The 15,000-nt window shown below is 37.6% G+C and overlaps 1 protein-coding gene across 2 annotated transcripts in view; it reads left to right on the top strand.

Moving 5' to 3' along the window:
• The window catches only part of LOC121389979, a 13,783-nt gene extending 4,180 nt beyond the window's left edge, over positions 1-9,603 (top strand). Inside the window, exons 4-7 of one of the 2 annotated variants that reach the window (XM_041521669.1) lie at positions 1,321-1,500; positions 3,334-3,412; positions 6,247-6,308; positions 8,392-9,603. In XM_041521669.1, coding sequence (XP_041377603.1) covers positions 1,321-1,500; positions 3,334-3,412; positions 6,247-6,308; positions 8,392-8,426 — 356 coding nt within the window. In that variant the 3' untranslated portion in view covers positions 8,427-9,603. The remainder of the gene's footprint in view (positions 1-1,320; positions 1,501-3,333; positions 3,413-6,246; positions 6,309-8,391) is intronic. The other variant, XM_041521670.1, reaches the window with a different exon arrangement.
• Positions 9,604-15,000: the final 5,397 nt, after the last annotated feature.

Here is a 15,000-nt window from a genome sequence, read left to right as displayed (position 1 = left end):
AGGATCGAACCATTCCAGTGGATCATTCTCTGTTTACCCCCGTACACTCACCACCCCTCTCCCGTCCCAACCAGAGCTCCAGTGTCAGACCTAATGCGATAAAAGGGGGGAGATATAACTCAGTCGGTAGAGCGCTCGCCTGGCGGTGCTTCAGATGTAGGATCGAACCACTCCAGTGGATCATTCTCTGTTTACCCCGTACACACACCACCCCTCTCCCGTCCCAACCAGTTCTCCAATGTCAGACCTAATGCGATAAAAAGGGGGGAGATCTAGCTCAGTCGGTATAGCGCTCGCATGAGGTGCTTCAGATGTAGGATCGAACCACTCCACTGGATCATTCTCTGTTTACCCCCGTACACACACCACCCCTCTCCCGTCCCAACCAGAGCTCCAGTGTCAGACCTAATGCGATAAAAGGGGGGAGATATAACTCAGTCGGTAGAGCGCTCGCCTGACGGTGCTTCAGATGTAGGATCGAACCACTCCAGTGGATCATTCTCTGTTTACCCCCGTACACACACCACCCCTCTCCCGTCCCAACCAGAGCTCCATTGTCAGACCTAATGCGATAAAAGGGGGGAGATATAACTCAGTCGGTATAGCGCTCGCCTGAAGGTGCTTGCGCTGGAGGGTCGAACCACCTCAGTGGACCCATTATCTGACAATTATTTCCCCATCCCAACCACTGCACTACGACTGGTTTATCAAAGGCTGTGGTATTTGCTGTCCTGTCTGTTGAAAAATTCATGTAAAAGATTTCTTGCTACTAATGGAAAAATGTAGCGGGTTTCAAATTCCATCCGGTGGACTACGACTGGCATACAAAAGGACGTGATAATATGCTGAACTGTTTTTATCTTTTGACGGACCGTCCAAAATTGCGCCTAGCTTCCCTCACAAAAATGCGCACCATTTCTCTTTGGCTTAATCCCACGAGGCATTCCAAATTCCATAGCACCATACCACACTCCGCCTGTTACCGGCTACGGTCGGACTGCTGGTGCTCCCTTGCACCTGTCGGTGCAGGCGGTCCCCCCCCCCCCCTCCAACCCACCCCACCCCTTTCCTGTCATGGATGGAGGAGCTGGCCGAGGCCGGCACCTGTGCCCAGGACAGGCGTGCGCTACAACAGCTTGCTCTTGCACGTTAAACACTCTGACCTGACCTGACCTGACCTGCTAACCTGTATGTGGGGGAAATACATATTAAAAGATCCTTTGCTACTAATGGAAAGAATATATGTCAGAATTACCAATTGTTTGACATCCAGTAGCCGATGATTAATTAATCAATGTGATCTTTAAACTTTTATTATAGGCAACTTGAGTATACAGTGTTTTACCCCGCCTTCAGCGACCACCTCATCCACACAAACTTCTACTACTTCACCCACGACGTCATCAATGGCGAAGACCACACCCGTTGTTTCGTCTTCCGCCACAACGGCTAAAACCCTAACGACAACATTGTCATCACCAGACCCAGAAAGTTTTCCAGGTACGTCTCTCTACCTATCGAGTTTTGTTACATACCGTTTATTTACAACGGCTAATACTACAACGATAACATTCACATCACCAGACCCAGAACGTTTTCCAGGTACGTCTCTCTACCTATCGAGTTTTGTTACATACCGTTTATTTACAACGGCTAATACTACAACGATAACATTCACATCACCAGACCCAGAAAGTTTTCCAGGTACGTCTCTCTACCTATCGAGTTTTGTTACATACCGTTTATTTACAACGGCTAATACTACAACGATAACATTCACATCACCAGACCCAGAAAGTTTTCCAGGTACGTCTCTCTACCTATCGAGTTTTGTTACATACCGTTTATTTACAACGGCTAATACTACAACGATAACATTCACATCACCAGACCCAGAAAGTTTTCCAGGTACGTCTCTCTACCTATCGAGTTTTGTTACATACCGTTTATTTACAACGGCTAATACTACAACGATAACATTCACATCATCAAACCCAGAACGTTTTCTATAGTCCGTCTCCTAGGAAACGCCTTTTTTCATACTATGAAATTTAAAGGGACATTCCTGAGTTTGCTGCATTGTAAGATGTTTCTGACTAATAACATATTTCTACGATTAAACTTTCATATTAAATATATTTTCTTGTTTAGAATATCAGTGTTTATATATTTTGGCAGCCTTACGAATGTCAATGCGAACGTTTATTACAGCAGAATATGCCTTAGAAAGATGTTCTTGGGTGTATTGACGGTATCTGGATCTCTCAGTGTGAGAAGTATTCTAAAAAAGAAAAAGGAACACTTATCTTCAGAAAAGGAATATTGTAAAGTCTCGCACACGTTAACAAGAAATGGTCTAAACAGGCTTAAGTATTTTTCTAAAATAATCAGATTTATTTCCCTTTACAGTGAATGACGTATTCAATATGAGTATAAACAAAGCAGACGGTGCATCGAGTGCAGATATACAGGGGCGTAGCGTCATCTGGACCTGGGGGGGTGGGGGGTCGAATATGAACCAGATGGACCTTTTTCTATTTTGTTTTTGCACCACCCGAAACTCCATATTTATAAACCTGTATAACCCCACCCCACCCCCACCAGCCTACGACCCTGAATACAGTCGATGCAGAAAAGTGCTACGTTTGTATTTACATGATGGTATGTACCCAAAACTTGGACAGTGATTTATTAACATTATTTTTCAATAAATTAAAGGGACATTCCTGAGTTTGTTGCAATTTTAAAGATGTTATCGACTAACAGAGACTTTTTGACGACTGTAATTACATATCAAATATATTTTTCTGCATAAAATATTAGTGGCTGTATATTAAACGTGTTTCTGATCTTTCTAATATTTGTACTAGGTTAAATTATATTTTATTTCCTAAAAACTACTTTTTTCGTACGTACGAAATTATTTGAAGACAAAATCCAGTTTGGGCTTCTTACAAATATTAAGACGACCAGAAACACATTGAATATACAGACACTGATATTCTAAACAAGAAAATATAAATAATATACGTTTAATCGTAGAAATATTATATCAGTCGGAAACATCTTACAATGCAGCAAACTCAGGAATGTCCCTTTAACTACATATATTTACATCTGCGTTTAAAAAAACAAAAAAACAAAAAAAAACAGAAGAAGAAAAACCCCAACAAACAATAACAAAAAACAAAACACCTACAACAACAACAACAAAAAACAAAACAACAAAAAACCCAAAACAAACAAAACAAACAAAACAACAAAAAACCAAATAAAACAGATAAAATAAAATAGAAAGCAAAAACAAATATATTTCTTTTCTTTGATGTTTAGTTGCAGCCGTCGCCGGTGGTGTTGCTGGTGCTGTTGCTGTTCTGATCGCAGTGATTGTCGTCTACATCGTATACAAGAGGTACACTAATATTCCAATTCAAAACAATTATAATCCTGGTATAAAATGATAACTCATATCAATATCTTCTTTTATAAAATTTGCATCTTCTAACATTGCAAACTAAAAACGTAACCACGCCAACGGTACTAAGTCCGAAACAATTAAATTTACAGATTCTTGCTTATAAAATGATATCATTTTAATATCTCCTTTTATGAAGTTTGAATCTTGTAACTCAGCAAACTCAAAACGTAACCACTCCAAAAGTACATAGTCCAAATCAATGTACTGTACAGGTTGATGAAATTTACAGAACTCAATTTGGAATGATATTCAGAACTGGATTAATGTAAACACGGGTAGAAATATTAAATTTAATAAAGAAAATGTAATTTTTGGCTTTAAAACTAGAAATAATGATCCCATTAATGCCATTGTACTCGTTACAAAACACGTAATATTTAAAAGTCATTTTAATGCATATGTACCCAGTTTGAAATGGATCCATAAAGAGTTGACTAAGTACTATTATGTTACAACTATGATAAATTCACAATTTTTTTGTCAATTTGTCACAATATATTTAAAACCTAGATTGTATTTCTTCTCTTCTTTTTTTGATACTAATTATGTCCTTAGTTTCCTTTTGAATTTTTCATATATGTATGTTTGATTGTCAGTCACATATATTCGATCTTAGCTACTTGTTTTTTTTGTGTTTTTTTCATGTGGATCTTTTTATCATATGTACTGTATACATCTGTGTGTGGATATCATGTCAATAAAAATGGGAATAAAAATTTATGTACATCCATTGTGTTGTTATTTATGTTAATGTCTGTAAAATCTCAAAAATATAATATTAGAATAAGTAAGCAAGCATGCATGCAAAATAACAAACAAACAAATAAACGAGACATTTTTTAAATAAAGAGATAGCATGTATGTCATGACAAGACATTTTTCTGTATTCAGGCCACGTGACCAAGATAAATAAAACAAACAAACAACACTTAATTTAAATCCCTTCTATGACCCGCGACAATCGGCAGTACCGTAGAGATTGCCACGGTATTTTTAATTCTCAGCACCTTTTTTGGCTGTGGATTATATTCATATTTTTGTTTCCAAACAAAACCCCAGGGCTTGCTAATTTGCCTTGAAAACATCTTTGCTTCAAAATTGTCCGGTGAGCATGTCCCCCGAACTCCCTACAGATCCTGTTGCCTTTGGCAGCGAACTTATTTGCCTTCGAGAAACTCAAAATTGCCTAATTAAGAATTTTGCGACAATCCTCTTCATACAAAATCCTATATCAGCCCGTGTTTGAACATAATATACTACTACTACTACTACTATTACCACTACTACTACTACTACTACTACTACTATTACCACCACTACTACTACTACTACTACTACTACTACTACTACTACTACTACTACTACTACTACTACTATTACTACTACTACTACTACTACTACTACTACTACTACCACTACTAATATGTATTACCGTCTAGAATATTTCAGCTAATTTTGATCACAAGCAAATACTCATCTGCAAATTAGATTGGAAAAAGTTCTGTTTTGGAGTGCTTGAAGCATGTATACCTGGTTTCATATGGGAAACCATATTTTAGATAAAAATAAATTTAATATTTTATCGTATTAGTGGAACGTTTTCTTGTTGTTCTAACCAAAATGTTACCAAGATACACCGCATGTAGGCTGGTAAGTTGATATTTTCATTTATATGTCTTTACAATTCTATCTCAACGGTAAATGTGGCATAGAGGAAAAGCATTTGCAGCCCGTAATGGTAGTACTAAACCAAATAACATCCAGCTGTGTCAAAGTTCGAGGTGCACGAATTTTTGATAGAGAAGTATACACCACATGTCCTGTGATTGGTGATATATGTGAGTGTGTTGGTTGTCAAAAAAAAAGTTTCTTCTGGGCAAAACATTTATGCAATTTTATTTCATCTAGTACCACTGTGCCAAGCAGCCTTGTGCTTGGAACATGTATGGGGTACCTGTAAAAAAAAAAGTACTCGAATTTTGTGCGGAACTAGGGTAGTCATAGACGCTACCCGTTATTTCAGAAATGAGCAGCTTCACCCCGAATTTGTTTTTCTGATTCACTTTAAGGGTGAGGGGTGGTAGTATTTATATCCTTGACGTTTATGTCGATTGATACGCTGGAGGTAGGAGTTTTAGCCACATATGTTAGTATTGTCGTCTGTGGGATTTGATTTGGTAGTATACACCCTAATATGAACTGAAACAATTTAGCGTTATATGTCTTAAGCATAATATACACCTGAAAATTAATTAAGCACCACCTGAACTGTATTGTATCCAACGAGGTACCTAGAAGTAATTGTGTGTACCATGAGTATATATAAACCACACCCACCATTGTTTTGCACGTGTGTATTTTGTTTAGCTATGTTGTATTTTTTATGTTATGTATTCAGCTGATGAGTTGTAAAACTCAAGGCAAATAAAGAACTTGAACCGACGGAGTTTAAGTCTGACACTGAGAATGTTTACATATTCTGTATCTACTGGGTATGTGCTGAGATGGCAGGAATAAATTACTTTAGAGAAGCACATCAGTACGATGTCAGCTCCTTAGTTAATTAACATACATTTCTATGTATATTTAATGTTTTTTTGTTGTTGTTTTTTCTTTCTTAGAACACGTTAACTATTGAAGTAACGACAATGTCGGTTGTATATTATTTATTACAGCAGCAGTATAATTGTTGGGGTACCACCACACTCAGAGTAACCATTAGTTCTAATCCTATTTTGTTTTTCATTCTTTTTAAACATAAACACCAGGAGGAAGACCAAAGGATACAACATAAGAAAGATAGACTCTGTTCTGAGGGAACAGTCAGAAGGTGGATGGATGATTCTTGTTATTATTGCAAAAATTGTTCTCTGTTGGAACGGAAACGTTTTCTTTGACGACAATCCTGCATTAAAGATTGGACATTATAGTGGTTGACCCCCAGCCTTAAACAAAACAACAACACAACAATAAAATAAAATGTGTGTGTGAGAGAGAGAGAGAGAGAGAGAGAGAGAGAGAGAGAGAGAGAGAGAGAGAGAGAGAGAGAGAGAGAGAGAGAGAGAGAGAGAGAGAGAGAGGGAGAGAGAGGTTGTTTTCAATAAATGTAAATACTTCTAGGTACCCACGATAATAAACCAAAAGTGTACCGAATGTTGACCAATGGGAACCATGTAAAGTAGGTCAAATCCAACATGGCGGACATTATACTATTATGGACTTAATTTGCAACAGATATGATTTATGAAAGACCCCCTGAACACCATAGGAAATATTAGTTCACACACTTAGGGGAGGTAGGTCAAATAACCTAGTTTATATTAATTTTGTCAAGGGAAATCGGGATGATGGTCATGACTTGATGAAAAACCCAGGGCTTGCTAACTTGCCTTGAAAACATGTCTCTAAGTATCTTTGCTTCAAAATTGTCTAATTAAGAATTTTGCGACAATCCTCTTCCATACAAACTCCTATATCAGCCCGTGTTTGTACATAATACACTACTACTACTACTACTATTATTATTATTACTACTACTACTACTACTACTACTACTACTACTACTACTACTACTACTACTACTACTACTACTACTACTACTACTACTACTACTACTACTACTACTACTACTACTACTACTATATACTACTACTACTACTGCTACTACTACTACTACTACTACTACTACTACTACTACTACTACTACTACTACTACTACTACTACTACTACTACTACTACTACTACTACTACTACTACTAATAATAATAATAATATGTATTACCGTCTAGAATATTTCAGCTAATTTTGATCACAAGCAAATACTCATCTGCAAATTAGATTGGAAAATGTTCTGTTTTGGAGTGCTTGAAGCATTTATACTTGGTTTCATGTGAGAAACCATATTTTAGATAAAAATAAATTTAATATTTTATCGTATTAGTGGAACGTTTTCTTATTGTTCTAACCAAAATGTTACCAAGATACACCGCATGTAGGCTGGTAAGTTGATATTTTCATTTATATGTCTTTACAGTTCTATCTCAACGGTAAATGTGGTTTAGAGGAACATGTATTTGCAGCCCGTAATGGTAGTACTAAACCAAATAACATCCGGCTGTGTCAAAATTCGAGGTGCACCAATTTTTGATAGAGAAGTGAACTCCACATGTCGTGTGTATTTTGTGTAGCTATGTTGTATTTTTTATGTTATGTATTCAGTTGATGAGTTGTAAAACTCAAGGCAAATAAAGAACTTGAACTGACTAGGTTTAAACCTGACATTGAGACGTTTTACATATTCTGTATCTACTGGGTATTTACCGAGATGGCGTCACTTCATTACTTATGAAAAGTACAGCAGTGTGGTGCCAGCTCCATAGTTAATTAACATAAGTTTCTATGTATATTTAATGTTTTTCTCTTTTCTCTTTAAAAAACGTTAATTACTGATGTAACGACACTGTCAATTGCTGTCAATCTTTTCCCACATCCTCTGCAGTTGCTGATAATCCATCTATCGGGGGGGGGGGGGGGGGGGGGCAATGGCATGTGGCCGAAGAGACCATATACGTTCCAGAAGCGATTCCTTGGATTCTCCAACGTAGAAGTGAAAACATAAAATAAACATATAACTGTCGCAAAATTTATCCCCCAATCCCACCCCTAGATCTGCCACTGTTCTGTATCACAGAACATTATTTTCAGTGTTTTGTATTCACGAAACATTAACATTTACTTGCAATGTATAAGCCACATGGTCAAAATTTCATAATTATATGGTGCTTAATTGATTTTCAGGTGTATAGTATTTATTTTAGCAGCATAATAATAGTTGGGGTACCACCACACTCTCAGAGTAACCATTAGTTCTAATCCTATTTTGTTTTCTTTCTTTTTTAAACATAAAAAACAGGAGGAAGACCAAAGGACTGGAGATCTGAAAGATAGACTCTGTTCTGAGGGAACAGTCAGAAGGTGGATGGATGATTCTTGGTATTTTTGCAAATCAGTCCTATTTTGGATCGGAAACTTTTTCTTTGATGACAATCCAGCAATATAGAATTATAGATGGATCACTATAGTGGTTAACGCCCAGCCGTAAACAAAAAAACAACAAAACCAAACCAAACCAAAAATTAACTAGAGAGAGAGAGAGAGAGAGAGAGAGAGAGAGAGAGAGAGAGAGAGAGAGAGAGAGAGAGAGAGAGAGAGAGAGAGAGAGAGAGAGAGAGAGAGAGAGAGAGAGAGAGTGTGTGTAAGTGAGAGAGAGAGTGTGTAAGTGAGAGAAAGTGAAAAAATTGTTGTTTTCAATAAATATTTAAATACTTCTGGGTATCTGGGTATACACGATAACATAGCAAAAGTCTACCAAACGTTGACCAATGGGAACCATGTAAAGTAGTCAAATCCAACATGGCGAACATTATACTATATTATGGACTTAACAGAAAAGACATATAATGGCCTATCCCAAAGCAATATGCGACAGAAATGATTGCACATGTATTCATTCATGGAAGACCCCCTAACACCATAGTAAAATATACTTTAATAATATTATTAGGGGAAGCGAAGTAGGTCAAATATGCTAGTTTATATTAATTTTGTCGCTGGATCAAGGGAAATCAGAATGATGGTCATAACTTGATGAAAAATCATTCAATCAAGACAAACAAGGTGTCTAACCCTAGGGTTTTAGGGTAAGGAAGCCAAATACGTTATTTTAAAGTGACCCGAATATGTTGCGTTATACACACACACGCGCGCACACGCATACACGCACGCACGCACTCAGTGTCGATATGTTGACCAAAATGAATGGTTGAACCTGCTATAATGGCCAGAAAATGACAATGCCCACTATTTGTTGTCCAAGAAATACATAATATATTGTCCCAGTCACAATATAAAGTTATTATCTTATTTAAGTTGAAACAAAACAGATACATGCTCCAGTGTATTATTAATCATATTTGCCTCTTATATCTTTATATTATTGCCGGTGTAAACGGAATGCGAGTCCGTAGGAACAGTTGTCTGCCCGGACTTAATCTCCTAGGAATGCAGGTCCTAGGTCTAATATACCTAGGAATGCAAGTCCTAGGACTTACGTTCCTTAGGAATACTGATCTGACTTCCAGGATATCAAGTCCGGGCCGGACTTGCATTCCTGGACAATTAAAATTTAAGTCCGGTGGTACACTTACAAATTAAATTAGAAATGTAAACAAAACCTTTTTGGTTTATTTAATTAACTTAGGATACTAGCGCCTTTCTTTATTGAACTATTTTCTATTTATTCCAATATTTTCCATTTATATCATTTGCAAAAGTTTGTACACATTTTGTTGACCTTATTACATGAGCAGAACCAAGGTCTTTATTCATTGCGTATTGTTCCAACTAATAAATATTTAAACATTTAAAAGTAACTCAAAAACATTTTCCATAATTCGAAGCATATTAGTACTCGCAAATATGTATAACTTGCCCATATGATATACCAACACAATTATCTGTTAGACATTATATATTGGTATTTATTATGGCGCGTGTACATAGGGTGTGGGGTGGGGTGGCGTGTTCTAAACACCCCTCTTCAAAGCAATTTTATTTACCTCTCCCCTGCATAGCTTACTGAACATGTACCTGCTTTGTCAATTTTGCTCATTTTCAAAAATTAATTTGGTCTAATATATGACATATCAGACTCTAGCCTCTATGATATCTTAGTCCCAACAAGCCATACCATCGATACAAAAAAAAAATGTTAAATGGTTTTCATTAATGTTTATCAATTAATAGAAATATCAATGACTTAGAGTGGGTTTTAGCAGCTCAATGGGCTACTATACCGACGAAAACAAAACAGTAACTCCTGAACAATTGTCATACTGTCAATAATATGCACACACAATTTACAAATATCCTTTTAAACAGACTACTCATGACACTTTTACACCTGACAGTTTTGGTAGCAATAGGCATTCAGGCTCCCTTTTTGGGAGAAGGGGTGGGGGAGGCATGCTGATTTTTACTGCCCGAATGAAACGAAAATGTCCGAATCTGGAACACAACGTATATTTATATTCGCATTTCTACCAAGACGCTAAATAGGATTCCAAACAAATCAGTCTGCATCTTTACATGGATTACAACTAATATTGGGAGTAAAATTATGGAAATGCATGGTGAAGATTTTAGGCCAGCTCATTTTCCCCGAACGTGTCCATTGCCCCACACTGGGGAAGTGACCCCCCCCCCCCCCCCCCCCACTCCCACCTCCACCCAGTATCGAACGCTTATGGTGTTCCTAACGGCCAGGTATAATAATACAGAGACCCTTTCCCCAACTTATATCTTATGTTTTTTATGTTCGAAACTGCCATAAGGCAGTTAGTGATAATTAATTTCAAGTGTTTTGATGCTATTTTTAATTGTTCATCAATAAAAGTCAAATTTTCATGCTTATTATTCCTGTTATTTTATATTGTAGTAACTGGTCATTATAGTACTAGTTATAAGTACTAACTACTAGAACTAAGTTCAGTTTTTAAAGTTTTATTTCAGGGATTTTCAGGAACCATAGGCCTATATATGTAATAAGCAAACTATCGGAAATAAATTCCAGAGGACTAGGAATACTAGGATTGAAAGTCCTGTGGACTAGGAGTACAAGGAATAAAAGTCCCACGGACTTACATTCCTCGGAATGCTCGTCCCACAGACTTAAATTCCTAGGGATCTAGGTCCCACAGACTAGGATTCCGAGGAATGGAAGTCCTATCGGACAGTTTAAGAAAATCATAATTAATCAGATTGTGACTTACCGTCAAAATATAAACTTACAAAACATATTATTAAAAATTATGTTGGTGTATGTCGAAATTGTCTTTTGTTGTTGTTCACCAAATGTTAAGTTTTTTTGGAGTTACCAGTTTTCATATATATATTTTTAAAACAATTTTGGGCTACATATTGAGGGGGGTTTCTTCGTGTTGAACACATGGACATATAGCCTACTTTATATCTGTAGTTGCATTATATACTTTTGAAAAAAGCAACATATTCGTCCTACTTCAATATGCTAACAAAAATGTAAGACGATTACAAAAATTCACTAACGTGTCTGATCCACAAGTCTATGACGTAAATTTTTAAAAATTAAGTTGATACTCAAACTTGAAAATATTTTTTGACATGGTGATTTGAACCCACAATAATCTTAAGAAACTCGTCACTTATCCATCACACTACGAGGAAAAGCTGCCAAAACTTCACTTTTTTTCTCGTGTCTTTCGGACAGCTCGTGCAAATTGCAGACTATAATAAACGGACATCTAATCTGCCGGACTAGTATTTCTGTCACTGCTGTAGAAGGAATTTAAGTCCGGTAGGAATACAAGTCCTAGGATAAAAACAACTTTAAAATAAACCAGAAATGAAAGTCCTGGTAGGACTATGGTTCCTAAACTATGGAGGTCCGATAGAACTACTGTTCCTAGGAATTAAAATTTTAAAATTAATACATTTCGCTTCCATAATTGTGGCTATATTGAACTAACCCAGCTGTACAGGTTTTTATTTAAGGACACCACTAGAGCACATTGATATGTTAATCGACTATTGGATGTCAAACATTTGGTAATTTTGACTCGTAGTCAATAGACGAAACTCGCTACATTTTCTTAATGCAGCACGGGATCTTCTATATGCACTTTCATACGGCCTTTGACCAGTTGTGGTGCACTGGTTGGAACGAGGAAAAACCCAATCAGTTGAACGGATCCACTGAGGTGGTTCGATCCTGCAACGCAAGCACCTCAAGCAGGCGCTCAACCGACAGAGGTAAATCCCGCCCCTAGGTGTACAGAGTGCATAATATTAAGGGATGACATGTTATGGGATGGAGAGGGCGGGCGATGTCGTTGCTTTTAAAATATGCATGAATGTATGTATACAAGCATGCATGCATGAATGTATGTACTGAGTATGCATGTACGTATAACCTAGAAACACACACTCACACATACACACCACTGTAATTAAGGGATCCCCCCCCCCCCCCCACACACCTTCTGCACTTAACTGCGCCTTCGAAGAATGCTAAAAGTCTACACATAATTTGAATAAATGCATATTTTAGGAACCACCAGGAATCAAACACAATCTAAGAAAAATTAGATATTAACTCCCCCAAACAAAACAAAAAACACACAAATAAAAACCTCAAACAAGCAACAAACAAGCAAAAAAAAAAAAAAAAAAGCATGTGCGCGGAAATAGAATTTGTTTGTTGTTGACCTAATAGCTCTTAAAATAGACTGTGAATAACCGGTTTCAAACTAGGTTAATCTCCACCAGTTCGCTTTATACAAGACCATCCATTTGAAACATTAAGGCCCGTTAAAGGAGCATATTGTAGCTTTGAACTTAATGACGCATATTGCAGCTCTTACATTAAAGGCGCATAGTACAGCTCTTACATTAAAGGCGCATATTCCAGCTCTTACCTTAATAGCGCATATCCCAGCTCTTACCTTAATAGCGCATATTCCAGCTCTTACCTTAAAGGCGCATACTGCAGCTCTTACATTAAAGGCGCATATTGCAGCTCTTACATTAAAGGCGCATATTCCAGCTCTTACATTAAAGGCGCATATTCCAGCTCTTACCTTAATAGCGCATATTCCAGCTCTTACCTTAATAGCGCATATTCCAGCTCTTACCTTAAAGGCGCATATTGCAGCTCTTACATTAAAGGCGCATATTCCAGCTCTTACCTTAAAGGCGCATATTCCAGCTCTTACCTTAATAGCGCATATTCCAGCTCTTACCTTAAAGGCGCATATTCCAGCTCTTGCCTTAAAGAGAAATATTGCAGCTCTTACATTAAAGGCGCATATTCCAGCTCTTACCTTAATAGCGCATATTCAAGCTCTTGCCTTAAAGGCCCATATTCCAGCTCTTACATTAATAGCGCATATTCCAGCTCTTACCTTAATGCCATATTCCAGCTCTTACATTAAAGGCCCATATTCCAGCTCTTACCTTAAAGGCGTATATTCCAGCTCTTACCTTAAAGGCCCTTACACACATACATACACACATACACACATACACACACACATACACACACACACACATATACAAACACACACACACAAACACACACACACACACAAACAGACACACAACACACACACAACACACACACACACACACACAAACACACACACATACACACACGCGCGCGCACACACACACGCACGCACGCACACAGGCGCTCGCGCTTTATTTGATTGTTCAAGTAGTCTAATAGATTTTACGTAACAAACCTGACGCATCATAAACGTATATGAATATCTGAAAATCTGCATAATCTGCCGATTCAGCTGATCGTGTTAAAGCAATTAATAGCCTACAATGTTAAAAAGACACCACAAGAGCACATTAATTAATTAATTGGCTATTGGATGTCAAACCTTTCATAATTCTGTAACGTAGTCATCAGTGAAAACCAACTACATGCTTTCTAATGCAGCAAGGAATCTTTTATATGCATTTTCCCACAGACAGGAAAGCACATACCACGGCCTTTGACCAGTTGCGGTGCATTGGTTGGAACAAGAATAAACCCAATCAGTTGAATAGATCCACCGACGTGGTTCGATCCTGCGACGCAAGCACCTCAGCCGACTGAGCTAATCCCGCCCCAAGCCTACAAAGATTCTTTCAAAACAGTCTGGCAAAACACAAGTCTAGGCCTGTACTGAGAGAGATTCTGAGAAAGAGACAGATAGAGAAAGAAGAGAGAGAGAGCGAGAGAGAAGAGAGAGAGAGAGAGAGAGAGAGAGAGAGAGAGAGAGAGAGAGAGAGAGAGAGAGAGAGAGAGAGAGAGAGAGAGAGAGAGAGATTCTGAGAAAGAGACAGATAGAGAGAGAGAAAGAAGAGAGAGAGAGAGCGAGAGAGAAAGAGAGAGAGAGAGAGAGAGAGAGAGAGAGAGAGAGAGAGAGAGAGAGAGAGAGAAAAGCGAGACGAGGTGATGGGATGTAAAACTATATATTTATTAATACGTAAATATGCAAGAGGTAAAGATCTACTTAAATGTGTGCATATGTTGAATATATTTGAATATTTTCTATGCATATAAATTCTGTAAGGCATTGAGGCAAGGCACCCCAACCTTGACTTTGCCAACAAAAAAACAAAAAAGATCTGACGGACTGACATACATTATAATAAACATTAACGATGAAAAAAAAAATTGAAAAAGAAAGAAATGTTTTATTTAACGACGCACTCAACGCATTTTATTTACGGTTATATGGCGTCAGACATATGGTTAAGGACCACACAGATTTTGAGAGGAAACCCGCTGTCGCCACTTCATGGGCTACTCTTTCCGATTAGCAGCAAGGTATCTTTTATTTGCGCTTCCCACAGGCAGGATAGCACAAACCATGGCCTTTGTTGAACCAAAGAAAGAAATGTTTTATTTAACGACGCACTCAACACATTT

The sequence above is a fragment of the Gigantopelta aegis genome, chromosome 15 (genome assembly GCF_016097555.1).
Source record: "Gigantopelta aegis isolate Gae_Host chromosome 15, Gae_host_genome, whole genome shotgun sequence".
In the NCBI taxonomy this organism is placed as follows: domain Eukaryota; kingdom Metazoa; phylum Mollusca; class Gastropoda; order Neomphalida; family Peltospiridae; genus Gigantopelta; species Gigantopelta aegis.
This window is presented reverse-complemented; position numbering and strand designations above follow the sequence as displayed.